General features: G+C 42.5%; 1 protein-coding gene across 4 annotated transcripts in view; it reads right to left on the reverse strand.

The window, feature by feature from the left end:
- Positions 1-456: 456 nt before the first annotated feature.
- The window catches only part of ARHGEF12 (Rho guanine nucleotide exchange factor 12), a 242214-nt gene continuing 226960 nt past the window's right edge, over positions 457-15710 (reverse strand). For all 4 annotated transcript variants that reach the window (XM_073560728.1, XM_073560729.1, XM_073560727.1 and 1 more), the window contains 4 exons: positions 15143-15496; positions 14810-15051; positions 12351-12420; positions 457-2290 (listed from right to left, as the gene is read on the reverse strand). In XM_073560728.1, the coding sequence (XP_073416829.1) occupies positions 2259-2290; positions 12351-12420; positions 14810-15051; positions 15143-15496 (698 nt within the window). In that variant the 3' untranslated portion in view covers positions 457-2258. The remainder of the gene's footprint in view (positions 2291-12350; positions 12421-14809; positions 15052-15142; positions 15497-15710) is intronic.

Consider the following 15710-nt stretch of genomic DNA (forward strand, 5'->3'; position numbering starts at 1 on the left):
TGACATGTGGTTGCCTTACTTATAATAAAAAAAAAAATAATGTGTGAATGGTGCTGTAAATGATAGGGAGACTAACGAAAAGCTGCAGAATTACGATTGCAGCTCTGGTTTAGCACATTTGAAATGGAATTTCTCAATGCTACAAGATAAGTAAATTGAAACGTTTGCACAGAGATCTGTACGAACTACCAAAAAACTAAAGACCCAAATCTAGCACTAGAGCACGTGAGCCAATTGTGGTCATTTTTCTGCTTTCCTTTAGCTATAAGGAATGTATGGAGGATCACAGAGAAGTTCTTTTATTGCTTGTTGGAAAATACCCTGTACATACATGATGAATACTTCACGCTGAGACAGATGATTCCCCGGGAAAGCACTTTTACTTGTCTAAAGAATCATTTCATTGCTGGTTTTCAGACTTCTCTGCTATAGAAAAAGAGTCAGAAAATATTATCCTCATCTTTCCATAAAGCTCGTTTAATATCAGAATATTACTGAACTTCCCAGGCTCCCACCCCACATTTTAATGCATTTATCTCCAGGAGACATAGCATTCCAGAATCATACAACTTTACCAGCTATAATACATAAAATAACTATGCCACAAACATACAATGGGATAATTATATAGTTTAGACACCCATCCACAATAATTAAAAACACAGAGTATGAATGTTAATATGGCCTTGCGCAAAAATAATACTCCCACATCTTATCTTAAGCCAATGTTAAGAGTACATTTCTCATGTACAATAGGAATATATCTGGAAGATTTTCTTTAAATACATATACATACAGAAAGGATGCAGAAAACTCCCTTTAATGGGAACCACAGCTGAATATAGCTGTGAATAACCTGTCCTAAAAGTGCAAAGGCGCGTCCCTAGACTGCTTCCTGATCTCCTAATCCAGCAATATCAGTATGGGAGAGGGGCGAAGGAGCAGACCCAGCAGGAGAAGCGGACTACAGACATGATAGTCGCCCACTTCCACCACCTCCACTAGTCATGGATTGGCTGCAGGAGCTGGTGGAGATCTCAGTGCCTAGAAAATAACACAAAGAAACTTTGTTCCTTTCAGCTGGTGCTAATCTAGCGGATGAAGGAGTCCAAATACAAAAATGAAGTTGTGATTGCAGGCTCGCATATATATTCTATATATACACTGTCTTAACATGCTGCATCTTCATGCGAGCACCAGATATGAGCGATTGTCTACGTGGAGTACAAGAGTCCGCACGCTAGGAGGCATGGTTAACAGGCGATCTCTGCGGGGACATCTTGTGTAGAGCAGCAACAATCTGTCAGTAATTGGCAACGCAGAATACTGATTTGTGGCGAGGATCAGCACGGAGAACACATCACTGCCGACTAAACGCGCTCTCTTCTCACTCTGCAGCACTTTGGTCATGCGGGAAGTTTTAGGACAGCCTCCGGCAGTCTCATTAACAGGTGGCAGTGTGACTTGGCAGGAGAGGTTCAACGCTGCTGAGACAGTGAAGCTCTGGTCCTTTCTTCAGGCTCAGGATGGGAAGACAAAACTGGGAGCAGGGAGAACGGAGGAGAGGAAGAACCTCCGGTATAAAGATCTTAGCACTGTCAGTGCAAATACAGAGGCAGGCACGCAGGCAACCTTATTACTGGCCCTAAAGATTATTTGCTTTACTGGTGCCTGCCTCCAGGGTGCTAGCTCAGTAGTGTTTGGCAACCTGCACTAATGTTTCTGGAATTGGAGCATCTGAACACCATCTGGTGTTTGCCCATCATTTATTTACGGCAATGATCGTTTTTCTTTTGTTTTCTCGTCGAGAAGAGAAAATACGAAAGATCCAATTTTTGGCAAAATATTTCATGGCACAAACATGTGGCTTCTGAGGCTTGTAACAAACAGGTAACATTCTAATTTTTCACATCCTATGAACCCAACAGGCTGAGCATACTGGGAAGAGACAGGTTAAATCTCATCTGTCGCACTATTAATCAAACGGAAAAATCTTCCTGGTTGTAAGGCGGCTGTGGCGTGGCTTCATACAGACATGATTGCTCTTCACCGGCTCTCTTGCTATACCCAATATTCTGTCTAGCCTACAGTGAGGTGTATCTGGTGTGCTGGATGAGCATGAGATAGGGAAGGCCGGGTTGTAAGCTCTGCAGGGTTTGTCCAAGGTCTACAAGAGACTGCGGGATTGGTAGTGGGCTACAGGCAGATCCCTCCAGGGGGCCGGAGTCACCTGGACCAGAGTGAAGACGGTTTCAATTTCAACCCTTGTCAGTAGGGAGCATTGTGATATCTGCGGATGAAGGAATAATCAGACAATTATTTACAGGCGTGCATCATTACCCCCAGTATGAAGGCAAATCTAATACATATGCTACACACAGACAAGACAAAAACAGCAGCTGCTTTATGAATTGATAGATATATCTATATTGCTGGATATTAGACAGCAAGATGTAAGGAACATTAACCTTGTCACTTCTTTCCGTTCTCCAGGACATCTGAGGACAATAGTGAAGATTTCTGCGAGATATCACATAAATAAATACTTATAGCCAGCAGCTATTTTATTCTTCAGAGCCAGGATAATATTCATTTATATTCTGGCCGATCAGAATTAGTGGTTTTTATGCTGGAAAGAAATAGTCATTCATAAAGCGACCAGACAATTATTGATTGTGATTCCAGACCTATTCCATTAGGGACATGAAAGAAGGATATCAGCTTCCATAAGAAACAATCTTTCATATTACTGGTAGAAGTGGGCGAATCCGAACAGTAAAGTTAGGCTTCCGTACCCAACACTTACTGTTCAGGCATGGACAATGAACACGGACTTCACCAGGAAGTCCATGTTACTGTTCGGCCACTCGAACACCAGGTGTTTGTTGCTCTGTTATGTGCATGACAATGTGGAAAACACTGCTTCTGATTGGCGTTAAAATCATCACTGCCGGTCAGACAGCCGCAGTTCTCATGCTATTAAATGACAGTGTGAGCCCGCAGCTATGATCAGAGCTATAAAGTTTACCTCTGGTCATTGGTGTTGGCTGATGGGACTACTGCTCCCATCAGCCGACTGATGCCGCTAATAACAGTTAGAGAAGGAGAGTGGGTTCCCCTGTATTTTTGATAACCAGCCTGGCAAAACTCACAGCTAGGGGTTGCAGCCCTCAGCTGTCAACTTCAGCAAGCCTGGTTATCCAGAATAGAGCTGTATTTTTTAATTATTTAAATAAATAAAAAATAAATAAATAAATAAAAAAAAAAAAAAAAAAAAAAAAAAAAAAGGCATGGGGTCCCACCCATTTTTGACAACCAGCCAGCTGGAGGCTGGTATTCCCAGGCTGGTAAGGGGCCATGAATATTGCCCCCCCCAGCCAAAAAATAGCAACGCACAGCCATCTATTAGATGCGCCAATTCTGGCGCTTTTCCCGGCTTGTCCCACTTGCCCTGTAGTGGTAGCAAGAAGGGTTCATATTTGTGGGGTTGATGTCATCTTTGTATTCTCTAGTGACATCAAACCCACGGATTAGTAATGGAGAGGCATCTATAAGACACCTATCCATTACTAATCCTATAGTTATATGGTAAATAAAGACACAGTCAGAATAAAGTCTTTTATTTGGAATGACACAAAACACAAGTTTACTTTTTTATTTAAAAACAACACAGTTATACTTTCCCAGCACCTATTTCAATAAATCCCTTGTCTCCTGTAATAAAAAAGAATAATATCCTTCACCTGTCTGTCGTTTTGTCTCACACCATAATCCATGTCTGGGGGATAAAAATAGTTTTCAACCTGGTCTGTGCCAAGATGAGACCTTCCAGGCTGAGAACCACTGGTGAATGAACTGCTGCAAGCGCAGAATTAGTGACTAGCGGTGACGTCGAGGTTACTACTGCATTCCCAGCCGGGTTGAACTGCAGTGACCTCAGTGAGATCCCCGCTAGCACAGTGAGAAAGCCTTGCGGTGCAGAGGCGAGATCACCGCTGTTCAAATTCTCTGCAGTGAAATACTCCTGATAGACTTTTCTTCCATCACTGAGGTCACCGCAGTTCAGCCTGACTGATGTTACCACTAGTCGCTGATGTTGCACTCGCAGAAGCTCATTCACCAGTGGTTTGTCAGCCTGGACAGAAGGATGGACAGGTGAGGGATATTGTTGTTTTTTTATTTTATTACAGGAGACAAATGGGCGTTAGGTGAGTATAACTGTTATTTTTAAATAAAAAAGTGTGTTTTGTTGTATTTCTAATAAAAGACTTTATTCTGGCTGTGTCTTAATTTACCATATAACTATAGGATTAGTAATGGATGGGTGTCTAATAGACGCCTCTCCACTACTTATAGGTGAGCTTGATGTCACCAGACAATAGAGGTGACATCATCCCCATTTGCCACCGGTACTGGGCAAGGTGGAAGAGAAGAGCAAAGTGCCAGAATTGGCGCATCAAATAGATGCACCTTTTCTGGGCGGCTGCGGGCTGCTATTTTTAGGCTTGAGGGTAATATACATGGCCCCTTACCAGCGTGAGATTACCAGCCTCCAGCTGTTTGCTTTAGCTTGGCTGGTTGCTAGAAATGGGGGGGCCCTACGCAGTTTATTTTATTTAAATAAAAAAAAATACAGCGTTGGGACCTCTCTATTCTTGATAAACAGCCTTGCTGAAGCTGACAGCTGAGGGCTGCAGCCTCCAACTGTGAGTTTTGCCATGCTGGTTATCAAAAATTCAGGGGAACCCATGCCATTTTTTTAAATTATTTATTTACAGTGCAGGAGCCGGTTGATGAATACTCTCATCAGCTGCTCCTGCTGTCCCTGTTATTGGTGGCAGCAGGCGTTGGCTGATGGGAGGAGTAGTCCCATCAGCCGACACCAATGACCAGAAGTAAACTTTATACATTCAATCACAGCTGAGCACTCATGTTGTCTTTTGACTGCGTTGGAACCGCGACTGTCTTAACCGGCGGTGATGATTTTATTGCGACAAAGTCAGACTGTACACAGACATGCTGCCTGACAAGGGGAATAGTAACACCCAGTTGTCAATGTATTTATACATTTCTACGTTTCGAGTCCATTCCATTCATTTCAGTGGAGTTAAGCTGCAATACCAGACATCAATCATGGACAGATGCTGACCAGCTCTTGGCAGATCATCAGTGGTTTCTCTAGTGATGTGCAGCTATAGTCACTTGACTGCTGCAGCCAGTCACAGAGACCATGGCAGTGAAGGAATGGAGACATCACAGACTACGGCAGTGAAGGAATGGAGACATCACAGACTACGGCAGTGAAGGAATGGTGACATCACAGACCACGGCAGTGAAGGAATGGTGACAGCACAGCTTCTGGAGCAGTCATCACATTATCCACAGGAGTAACAGCAAGTGAGCATATATTTGTTGCTTTCACCCTATGCATGGTGTCTGTACAGTTTTTAGTAAGGCCAAATAACCCGTTTGACTGAGTGACTGTGTGTGTGTGTGTGTGTGTGTGTGTGTGTGTGTGTGTGTGTGTGTGTGTGTGTGTGTGTGTGTGTGTGTGTATATATATATATATATATATATATATATATATATATATATATATATATATATATATATATCTATCCAGTAGAGACCAAAAGTTTGGACACACCTTCTCATTCAAAGAGTTTTCTTTATTTTCGTGACTATGAAAATTGTAGATTCACACTGAAGGCATCAAAACTAAGAATTAACACATGTGGAATTATATAATTTACAAAAAAGTGTGAAACAACTGAAAATACTGTATGTCTTATATTCTAGGTTCTTCAAAGTAGCCACCTTTTGCTTGATTACTGTTTCGCACACTCTTGGCATTCTCTTCATGAGCTTCAAGAGATAGTCACCGGAAATGGTTTTCACTTCACGGGTGTGCCCGGTCAGGTTTAATAAGTGGGATTTCTTGCCTTATAAATTGGGTTGGGACCATCAGTTGTGTTGTGCAGAAGTCTGGCGGATACACAGCTGATAGTCCTACTGAATAGACTGTTAGAATTTGTAATATGGCAAGAAAAAAAAGCAGCAAAGTAAATAAAAATGAGTGGCCATCATTACTTTAAGAAATGAAGGTCAGTTAGTCCGAAAAATTGGGAAAACTTTGAAAGTGTCCCCAAGTGCAGTGGCAAAAACCATCAAGCGCTATAAAGAAACTGGCTCACATGAGGACCGCCCCAGGAAAGGAAGGCCAAGAGTCACCTCTGCTGCGGAGGATAAGTTCATCCGAGTCACCAGCCTCAGGAATTGCAGATTAACAGCAGCTCAGATTAGAGACCAGGTCAATGCCACACAGAGTTTTAGCAGCAGACACATCTCTAAAACAACTGTTAAGAGGAGACTTTGCAGCAGGCCTTCATGGTACAACAGTAGCTAGGAAAACACTGCTAAGGACAGGCAACAAGCAGAAGAGACTTGTTTGGGCTTAAAAACACAAGGAATGGACAACAGACCAGTGGAAATCTGTGCTTTGGTCTGATGAGTGCAAATTTGAGATCTTTGGTTCCAACCACCGTGTCTTTGTGCGACGCAGAAAAGGTGAACAGATGGACTCTACATGCCTGGTTCCCACCGTGAAGCATGGAGGAGGAGGAGGTGTGATGGTGTGGGGGGTGCTTTGCTGGTGACACTGTTGGGGATTTATTCAAAATTGAAGGCATAATGAACCAGCATGGCTACCACAGCATCTTGCAGCGGCATGCTATTCCTCCACAGTCACCAGACCAGAACCCAATCGATATGGTTTGGGGTGAGCTGGACCGCAGAGTGAAGGCAAAAGGGCCAACAAGTGCCAAGCATCTCTGGGAACTCCTTCAAGACTGTTGGAAGACCATTTCCGGTGACTACCTCTTGAAGTTCATCAAGAGAATGCCAAGAGTGTGCAAAGCAGTAATCAAAGCAAAAAGGTGGCTACTTTGTAGAACCTAGAATATAAGACATATCTTCAGTTGTTTCACACCTTTTTGTTAATTATATAATTCCACATGTGTTAGTTTATAGTTTTGATGCCTTCAGAGGGAATCTACAATTTTCATAGTCATGAAAATAAAGAAAACTCTTTGAAAGAGAAGGTGTGTCCAAACTCTTGGTCTGTACTATTACATACATACATATATATATATATATATATATATATATATATATATATATATATATATATACACACACACACACACACACACACTACACATACAGTTGTGGCCAAAAGTATTGACACCCCTGCTACTCAGTTTCTTCCTGAAAATAATTGCAAACACAAATTCTTTGGTATTATCTTCATTTAATTTGTCTTAAATGAAAAAATACAAAAAGAATTGTCCTAAAGCCAAATTGGATATAATTCCACACTAAACATAAAAAAAAAAAAAGAGGGTGGACAAAAGTATTGGCATTGTTCGAAAAATCATGTGATGCTTCTCTAATTTGTGTAATTAACAGCACCTGTAACTTACCTGTGGCACCTAACAGGTGTTGGCAATAACTAAATCACACTTGCAGCCAGTTGACATGGATTAAAGTTGACTCAACCTCTGTCCTGTGTCCTTGTGTGTACCACATTGAGCATGGAGAAAAGAAAGAAGACCAAAGAACTGTCTGAGGACTTGAGAAACCAAATTGTGAGGAAGCATGAGCAATCTCAAGGCTACAAGTCCATCTCCAAAGACCTGAATGTTCCTGTGTCTACCGTGCGCAGTGCCATCAAGAAGTTTAAAGCCCATGGCACTGTGGCTAACCTCCCTAGATGTGGATGGAAAAGAAAAATTGACAAGAGATTTCAACGCAAGATTGTGCGGATGTTGGATAAAGAACCTCGACTAACATCCAAACAAGTTCAAGCTGCCCTGCAGTCCGAGGGTACAACAGTGTCAACCCGTATTATCCGTCGGCATCTAAATGAAAAAGGACTGTATGGTAGGAGACCCAGGAAGACCCAACTTCTTACCCCGAGACATAAAGCCAGGCTTCAGTTTGCCAAAACTTACCTGAAAAAGCCTAAAACGTTTTGGAAGAATGTTCTCTGGTCAGATGAGAAAAGTAGAGCTTTTTGGGCAAAGGCATCAACATAGAGTTTACAGGAGAAAAAAAAAAAAAGAGGCATTCAAAGAAAAGAACACGGTCCCTACAGTCAAACATGGTGGAGGTTCCCTGATGTTTTGGGGTTGCTTTGCTGCCTCTGGCACTGGACTTCTTGACCATGTGCATGGCATTATGAAGTCAGAAGACTACCAACAAATTTTGCAGCATAATGTAGGGCCCAGTGTGAGAAAGCTGGGTCTCCCTCAGAGGTCATGGGTCTTCCAGCAGGACAATGACCCAAAACACACTTCAAAAAGCACTAGAAAATGGTTTGAGAGAAAGCACTGTAGACTTCTAAGGTGGCCAGCAATGAGTCCAGACCTGAATCCCATAGAACACCTTTGGAGAGATATAAAAATGGCAGTTTGGAGAAGGCACCCTTCTAATATCAGGGACCGTGAGCAGTTTGCCAAAGAAGAATGGTCTAAAATTCTAGCAGAGCATTGTAAGAAACTCATTGATGGTTACCGGAAGCGGTTGGTCGCAGTTATTTTGGCTAAAGGTTGTGCAACCAAGTATTAGGCTGAGGGTGCCAATACTTTTGTCTGGCCCATTTTTGGAGTTTTGTGTGAAATGATCAATGTTTTGCTTTATTCTCTTTTGTGTTTTTCATTTAAGACAAATTAAATAAAGATAATAATACCAAAGAATGTGTTTGCAATCATTTTCAGGAAGAAACTGAGTATTATCTGACAGAATTACAGTGGTGTCAATACTTTTGGCCACAACTGTATATATACACACATTATATATATATATATATATATATATATATATATATATATATATATACACACACATATATATATACACACACACATACACACTGTACATACAGTCAGATGTAGTAATTTTTTTCCCAATATTTAGATCAGTCTGACAAGGTACATTTATTGTTGGCTCACACTGAAAGGTAAATGTCCAGCATCTGTAGACCACGGTCTAACTTCACACCACCTCAGAGAAGTGTGCAGAAGAGCCTCAAGTGTCCCACTAGAGCTAAAGAGCACACAGCCAGCACCTGAATGTCCTCCTAAGGATGGATCGTGCTGGTAGCTCGGATAAGATGTGCCGCGGAGCAGATATTGACGCCCGTGTTATGCTCATGTGAAATATCTTCACTGCCTTAGAGAATTCCTAGATTAGCCTATTCCTAACATTACATCTTCATACATCTTGCTGAAGCATAAAAAAACTAAACTACTGAATTAAAAATAGACGCGAAATCCACTTCTGGAAATGCGTCTCTGATGTCCGACACTAAATCACAGGAGCTGGTTAGGTAACTGCTGATCACTTGTAATGATTACTGCAGAGTTGCAGCACTGAACAATCCAATAAAATAACCTTCAGTGATTACCAATATCCCTTACTTAACCAAGTGCGGTCATAGAGGCTTAACTCCTTCAGGTGCGATCTGTCTACACACCGGGCAGACATCGGAGGGAAGCTTCATGATGGCACTTGTACGATACACTCATTTTCCTGTTCTCATGCTGTAGTATACGCATCCCGAGGGGGATATATACGATATGCCTTTAGGGGGTACTCATGCCGTAATGGATTTACCAAGCGGGAACATCGCTTATAGACAATGAGAAGCATGCGACTGCAGTGTGAAAACTAAATTTGGACAAATTAAAAAGGTTTTCTGGCAGTACTGACTTCTACATGGTAGGAGGGGGCCGGTGGCAGCATATTATCAGATACATGGCGACTCGCAAGCAAAAGTGGCAGGTATTCTGCGCCTGTTATTGTAATGAGCCAGCAGATATTTGTAGGCAACACATCACAAGGAGCCACTCGCCTCCACAGTGGAAGTAAGCCAAACAAGATCACCCCTTTACTTCCCTGTGGAAAGTGATGAAGTGTCTCTATCGGGATCTCCATGGGTACAAACAATTATACACCTAGTCCAAGTGAACCAGTCTCAAGAGTGATGATAATATATAGGCTGGGGCTACACGACGACTTTGGCCGTGATACTAGTTTGGTTAGGTACATGACACTTCTACATCGCAGAGTAAATACAAGTGAATTTGGTCACAGTACGACCCCAAAGGTACTGCAACCTCTAAAGGGTACTGTGACTCCTAAAGGGTACTGCAATAAGAAAGAAGTCAAACGCCATCATATTGTTTGCGCCTTGATTGTTTTAATAGCCTGGGGGTTACAATGGGACCCCATTCATATGTACTGTCCTGCATATAGCAGCGACACTTGGCGAACTTTGGTCGCCCAACAGGTGTCATGGTCAAAATCACCATTTAGCCCCAGCCTTCAAGAGGTATTACTACCCAATGACAGAATACATATTTGTATAGATACAATAGGCTGCAGCTCTAGGGGAACGATCCCTATGGAGAGGACGGAGGTTCCCTTATATAACCAGCTGCACACTTGCACAATTGCGCCTCTGCCTTACAAACTCCATACTGGACCATTACCCCGGGGTCAAGAGAGCCCCATTCTGCCCATACATGAGGATCCTGGAGATGTCTACACAGGGACCTGGCTTGGACTTGCAGTCCCAGCTTCTCTCTGACATGTAATCCAAGGTGAGCAGCCACAGACCATAAACACTGCTGCCTGGGAGCAGACGGTCGGGGGCCGCAGGTTGTGCGCCCCGGTCTAGAATCACTGCACTCTCCAGCAGGTTTTATAACTCTGTATCACGTCATGTAGAATGAATACACAATTAGCTCAGGGTTTTGTGGAGCTGAAGGTAACCATCCGATAAATTCAGATTTTTAAGGGTGAGTCACCCACTGCTTTTTCTTGATCGACTAAATATATGTTATGCTGGTAAAGTCGCCCACGGGACAGATGTGGTCAGCGCAGAAATGTAATGGTCTTATCTGAAAAGACGACTTTATTCTGTAAACAATCAAAATCTACACTCGGCTCATTGATTTGAGGATGGGGCTTGTATTGCTACAGGTGGGAGTCACACAGGGGTCACACATTGGTAAGGAGCCATCTGCCATGCGTGCCTTTTCCTGCTGACTTAAGGGCCTGTCACACTAAGCGATATCGCTAGCAATATCGCTATAACGTCACTGGTTTTTGTGACATAGCAGCGATATTGCTAGTGATATCGCTATGTCTGATACTTACCTACGACCGGCTCCCCCGCTGGTTATCGCTGATCGCGCGAGAACGTCCTGGACCGTTTCTCGTCGTCAGCTTCCTGCTGGGCTTCCTGGGGCGCCGACGAGCGACGTGTGGACGAGGGCGAGAGGACGTCAGGATCGCCTCGTCTGACAGGTAAGTAGCGATCCCCGACCCCTGCGATGTCGCTGGTGAGATCTGCCTGTGTGGCAGCTCATTAGCGACCACTTAGCGATGCACCAGCGATCCTGACCGCGTCATATCGCTGGTGCATCGCTAAGTGTGACAGTACCTTTACTGTAATGAACACAAACTACATTTTGTAAATGTGAAATTGGAGTAACAAGAGTCTGCGGAGAGTGGAGAAAAACTACTTACTGATCAGATACATACTGAACAGTGGCATCAGATAGATGGGGACCAAGTCTACACTCCAGTTGGTAAGGGATGTGTAATTTGTGCAATACTTGGCAAACCGGGCACGGCCCCTGCCTCATCTGGCTCTTCAGGGCACGGACCCGCATCAGGGCATTGGGTGCACACTGCCTCCCGAGGACAATTCTTGTGTGCAAGATAATAGAGAAGAGAAGCGAGGAGAGGTCGCTAAATATGACTATTTTTTGTCTGATGATCTGGAGTCTGGTAAATATTCAGTGCCAAGAAACCTCAGAGCTATTCACTGTAATCTGGGGGCCGATTTATTGTACCGAGGAAGGATGCCCGGAGTCTAAATAAATGGTGGGGTCTAACACCTACTATATTTGTCCATCAGGAAGTTAAATTACTATTGTGGTAAATGTTCAAAATGAATATTGCAATGAGATGTCTGAATGTGTCTTGTGGTAGGGGGCTGTCTATTTTGCGATAGATGGTATGAATTATTTTTCCTTATGGGGTGCTAGTCTTATCTTGCGGTTAGACATCTGAGCTATAACCTAAATTAACTGTTCCAGGCCTACTACTTATTTTTCTTATTTCTTTTAGAGGGTACCCCAAAATAAGATTTAGTGCCCCCAAAGCACAGAAGGGTGGGAAACTTCACCATTAAAGGTGAACTTGTCACCGGGGGTCTTGAAAGCTCATTATCTAGACTGCTAGACCACATGAAGGTGTCAATACTTGTCTTGTTATACCTGGTTCTTCTTCCAAGAGGCCCGATGCCGCCAGCTTATTCCGGAGTGCACTATAACAGTTTTCAAGTCCCTGTAATGTAGAAAATCAGAACAAATATATCAGTCACCGAGGCATAAGCATCAAATGTGTGTATTCTTAGACAAGACACCATACTTCTCTCTGAAACACAAAACGTGGTCATGTAATAAAAGCCACAGACTACCAAATTATATACAGTCATAAGTAAAAGTTTGGGCACCCCTATTAATGTTAACCTTTTTTCTTTGTAACAGTTTTGGTTTTTGCAACAGCTATTTCAGTTTCATATATCTAATATCTGATGGACTCAGTTATATTTCTGGATTCAAATTAGGTTTATTGTACTAACAGAAAATGTGCAATCTGCATTTAAACAAAATTTGACCAGTGCAAAAGTATGGGCACTTATCATTTTCTTGATTTGAAACACTCCTAACTACTTTTTACTGACTTCCTGAAGCACTAAATTGGTTTTGTAACCTCATTGAGCTTTGAACTTCATAGCCAGGTGTATCAAATCATGAGAAAAGGTATTTAAGGTGGCCACTTGCAAGTAGTTCTCCTATTTGATTCTCCTATGAAGAGTGGCATCATGGGCTCCTCAAAACAACTCTCAAATGATCTGAAAACAAAGATTATTCAACATAGCTTTTCAGGGGAAGGATACAAAAAGTTGTCTCAGAGATTTAACCTGTCAGTTTCCACTGTGAGGAACATAGTAAGGAAATGGAAGAACACAGGTACAGTTCTTGTTAAGCCCAGAAGTGGCAGGCCAAGAAAAATATCAGAAAGGCAGAGAAGAAGAATGGTGAGAACAGTCAAGGACAATCCACAGACCACCTCCAAAGATCTGCATCATCATCTTGCTGCAGATGGTGTCACTGTGCATCGGTCAACAATACAGCGCACTTTGCACAAGGAGAAGCTGTATGGGAGAGTGATGCGAAAGAAGCAGTTTCTGCAAGCACGCCACAAACAGAGTCGCCTGAGGTATGCAAAAGCACATTTGGACAAGCCAGTTTCATTTTGGAAGAAGGTCCTGTGGACTGATGAAACAAAGATTGAGTTGTTTGGTCATACAAAAAGGCGTTATGCATGGAGGCTAAAAAGCACAGCATTCCAAGAAAAACACTTGCTACCTACAGTAAAATTTGGTGGAGGTTCCATCATGCTTTGGGGGCTGTGTGGCCAATGCCGGCACCGGGAATCTTGTTAAAGTTGAGGGTCGCATGGATTCAACTCAGTATCAGCAGATTCTTGACAATAATGTGCAAGAATCAGTGACGAAGTTGAAGTTACGCAGGGGATGGATATTTCAGCAAGACAATGATCCAAAACACCGCTCCAAATCTACTCAGGCATTCATGCAGAGGAACAATTACAATGTTCTGGAATGGCCAACCCAGTCCCCAGACCTGTATATCATTGAACTTCTGTGGGATGATTTGAAGCAGGCTGTCCATGCTCGGCGAGCATCAAACTTAACTGAACTGGAATTGTTTTGTAAACAGGAATGGTCACAAATACCTTCATCCAGGATCCAGGAACTCATTATTAGCTACAGGAAGCGACTAGAGGCTGTTAGGATCTACGAAATATTAATGTCACTTTTATGTTGAGGTGCCCATACTTTTGCACCGGTCAAATTTTGTTAAAATGCAGATTGCACATTTTCTGTTAGTACAATAAACCTCATTTGAATCCAGAAATATAACTGAGTCCATCAGTTATTAGATATATGAAACTGAAATGGCTGTTGCAAAAACCAAAATTGTTATAAAGAAAAAAGGTTAATATTAATAGGGGTGCCCAAACTTTTACATATGACTGTACATTATGGGCTCGATCCACAAAGGTATTTTCACCAGAATTCTGGCATAAAACACCGTCAAATACTGTAATATTTTTATGCAACATAAAGTCACACAAAAATGTTGCAACTTTTGCCACTTGTATGTCAGTTTCGACCAGCTCCGCTAAAGTAGGCAAAGATGGGACTGGGTGTAACAAAGCCCACCCGGCAAAGTCATCAAAAGTTGTGGCACGACTTGCGCCAGAAATGATACTCCACTCCCCGACTAAAGTAACTTTTCTGATGGAGGCACAGATCAGTTGTAAGATGTGATAAAATCATTAAGTGGCATGCAGCTATTAATGAATTGGGTGCATCTTACTCCACCACACCCATCATAAAGACTGGCGTGAACAAAATAAATTGTGCTCATGTGTTCCTAGAATCCCGATACCCTACAGTACCACATCACAATGAAGAGCTAACATGACAAGATTGATTGCAGTCAGTAGACACATTTTACCCTACAGGGGGATGAGTTTAAAGTGGCTATTCTCAGCTGATACTTTTATGGCTATAGCTAGGTTATGGTGTGTGCTTACAGATCGTAGGGTTTTGATCTTATTATATATAATTTTATTTGCTTACCTTGAGTTGCTGCAAGTCTGTTTCAATCTTTTCTATATAATGCAACATCTGGTTGAACATCTCTGATGGTGGCGTGGGCTCGAGGTGCCCGGTGTCAGGGGGGTTCAGCCTATCTGCTGCATATGAGGAAACTGCTTGTTGCTTGGAATATGTGCATTTATTAGAGGATTCCGCGTAAACAAAGTCATCATCTGTGGAACTTTCTTGCATGTTCTCATACCCCTCCAGAATCAGATATCTCCCTGCAATAAAAATAATAAAAAAAGCATTAAAACAAAAACTAGCACTGCTAGAAGCAAAAAATAAATATAAGAGCATACAGCAGATACTGACCCGATATCCGATACTGAACATCGTCCGAATCTTTAGGGTAATTCTTTGACTGTTCTTCGCTTTGAGGTTCATAGGCATCAAAAAACTGCTCGGTGACATCTTCTTCTGCCAAGTCTGAGGATACACTGCCATGCTCAGAGTGGCGCTTTTCAGTCTTTTGCTGTACAGGAGATTGCTTATTTGCACAAGTCTTTCCCATTCTTTTCCTCTGGTGGTTGTGTCCCAAAGGTCTTGTCTGTTTGTCACTGTCCGTCATCTGCTGGACACTCCGACTGCAGAAACGCTGGAAGTTTTCAGCTTCCTCTCTCTGAAGGAGCTTGACCTGCTGCATCAATAATTCTCGGAGTAGTTCCACTACAGGAAATAAATGTAATAATTAAATAAGAACATTAATCAGTAACACGTGTCCCACATATGAAGCTCAATAATACATTTGTATCCATTATACTCTGCACAGGGGGCACAGAAGCAGATGAGTGACAGCGACCAGTGGGAGTCAAGGATTGGTCAATGTTATCGGTGCCAAATGGTGTTTAAAGCCATCTCATAGCCAAAAGGCTACAATCAT

This window comes from Dendrobates tinctorius, unplaced genomic scaffold (genome assembly GCF_039654945.1).
Source record: "Dendrobates tinctorius isolate UK_male_01 unplaced genomic scaffold, ASM3965494v1 ptg000303l, whole genome shotgun sequence".
Classification (NCBI taxonomy): domain Eukaryota; kingdom Metazoa; phylum Chordata; class Amphibia; order Anura; family Dendrobatidae; genus Dendrobates; species Dendrobates tinctorius.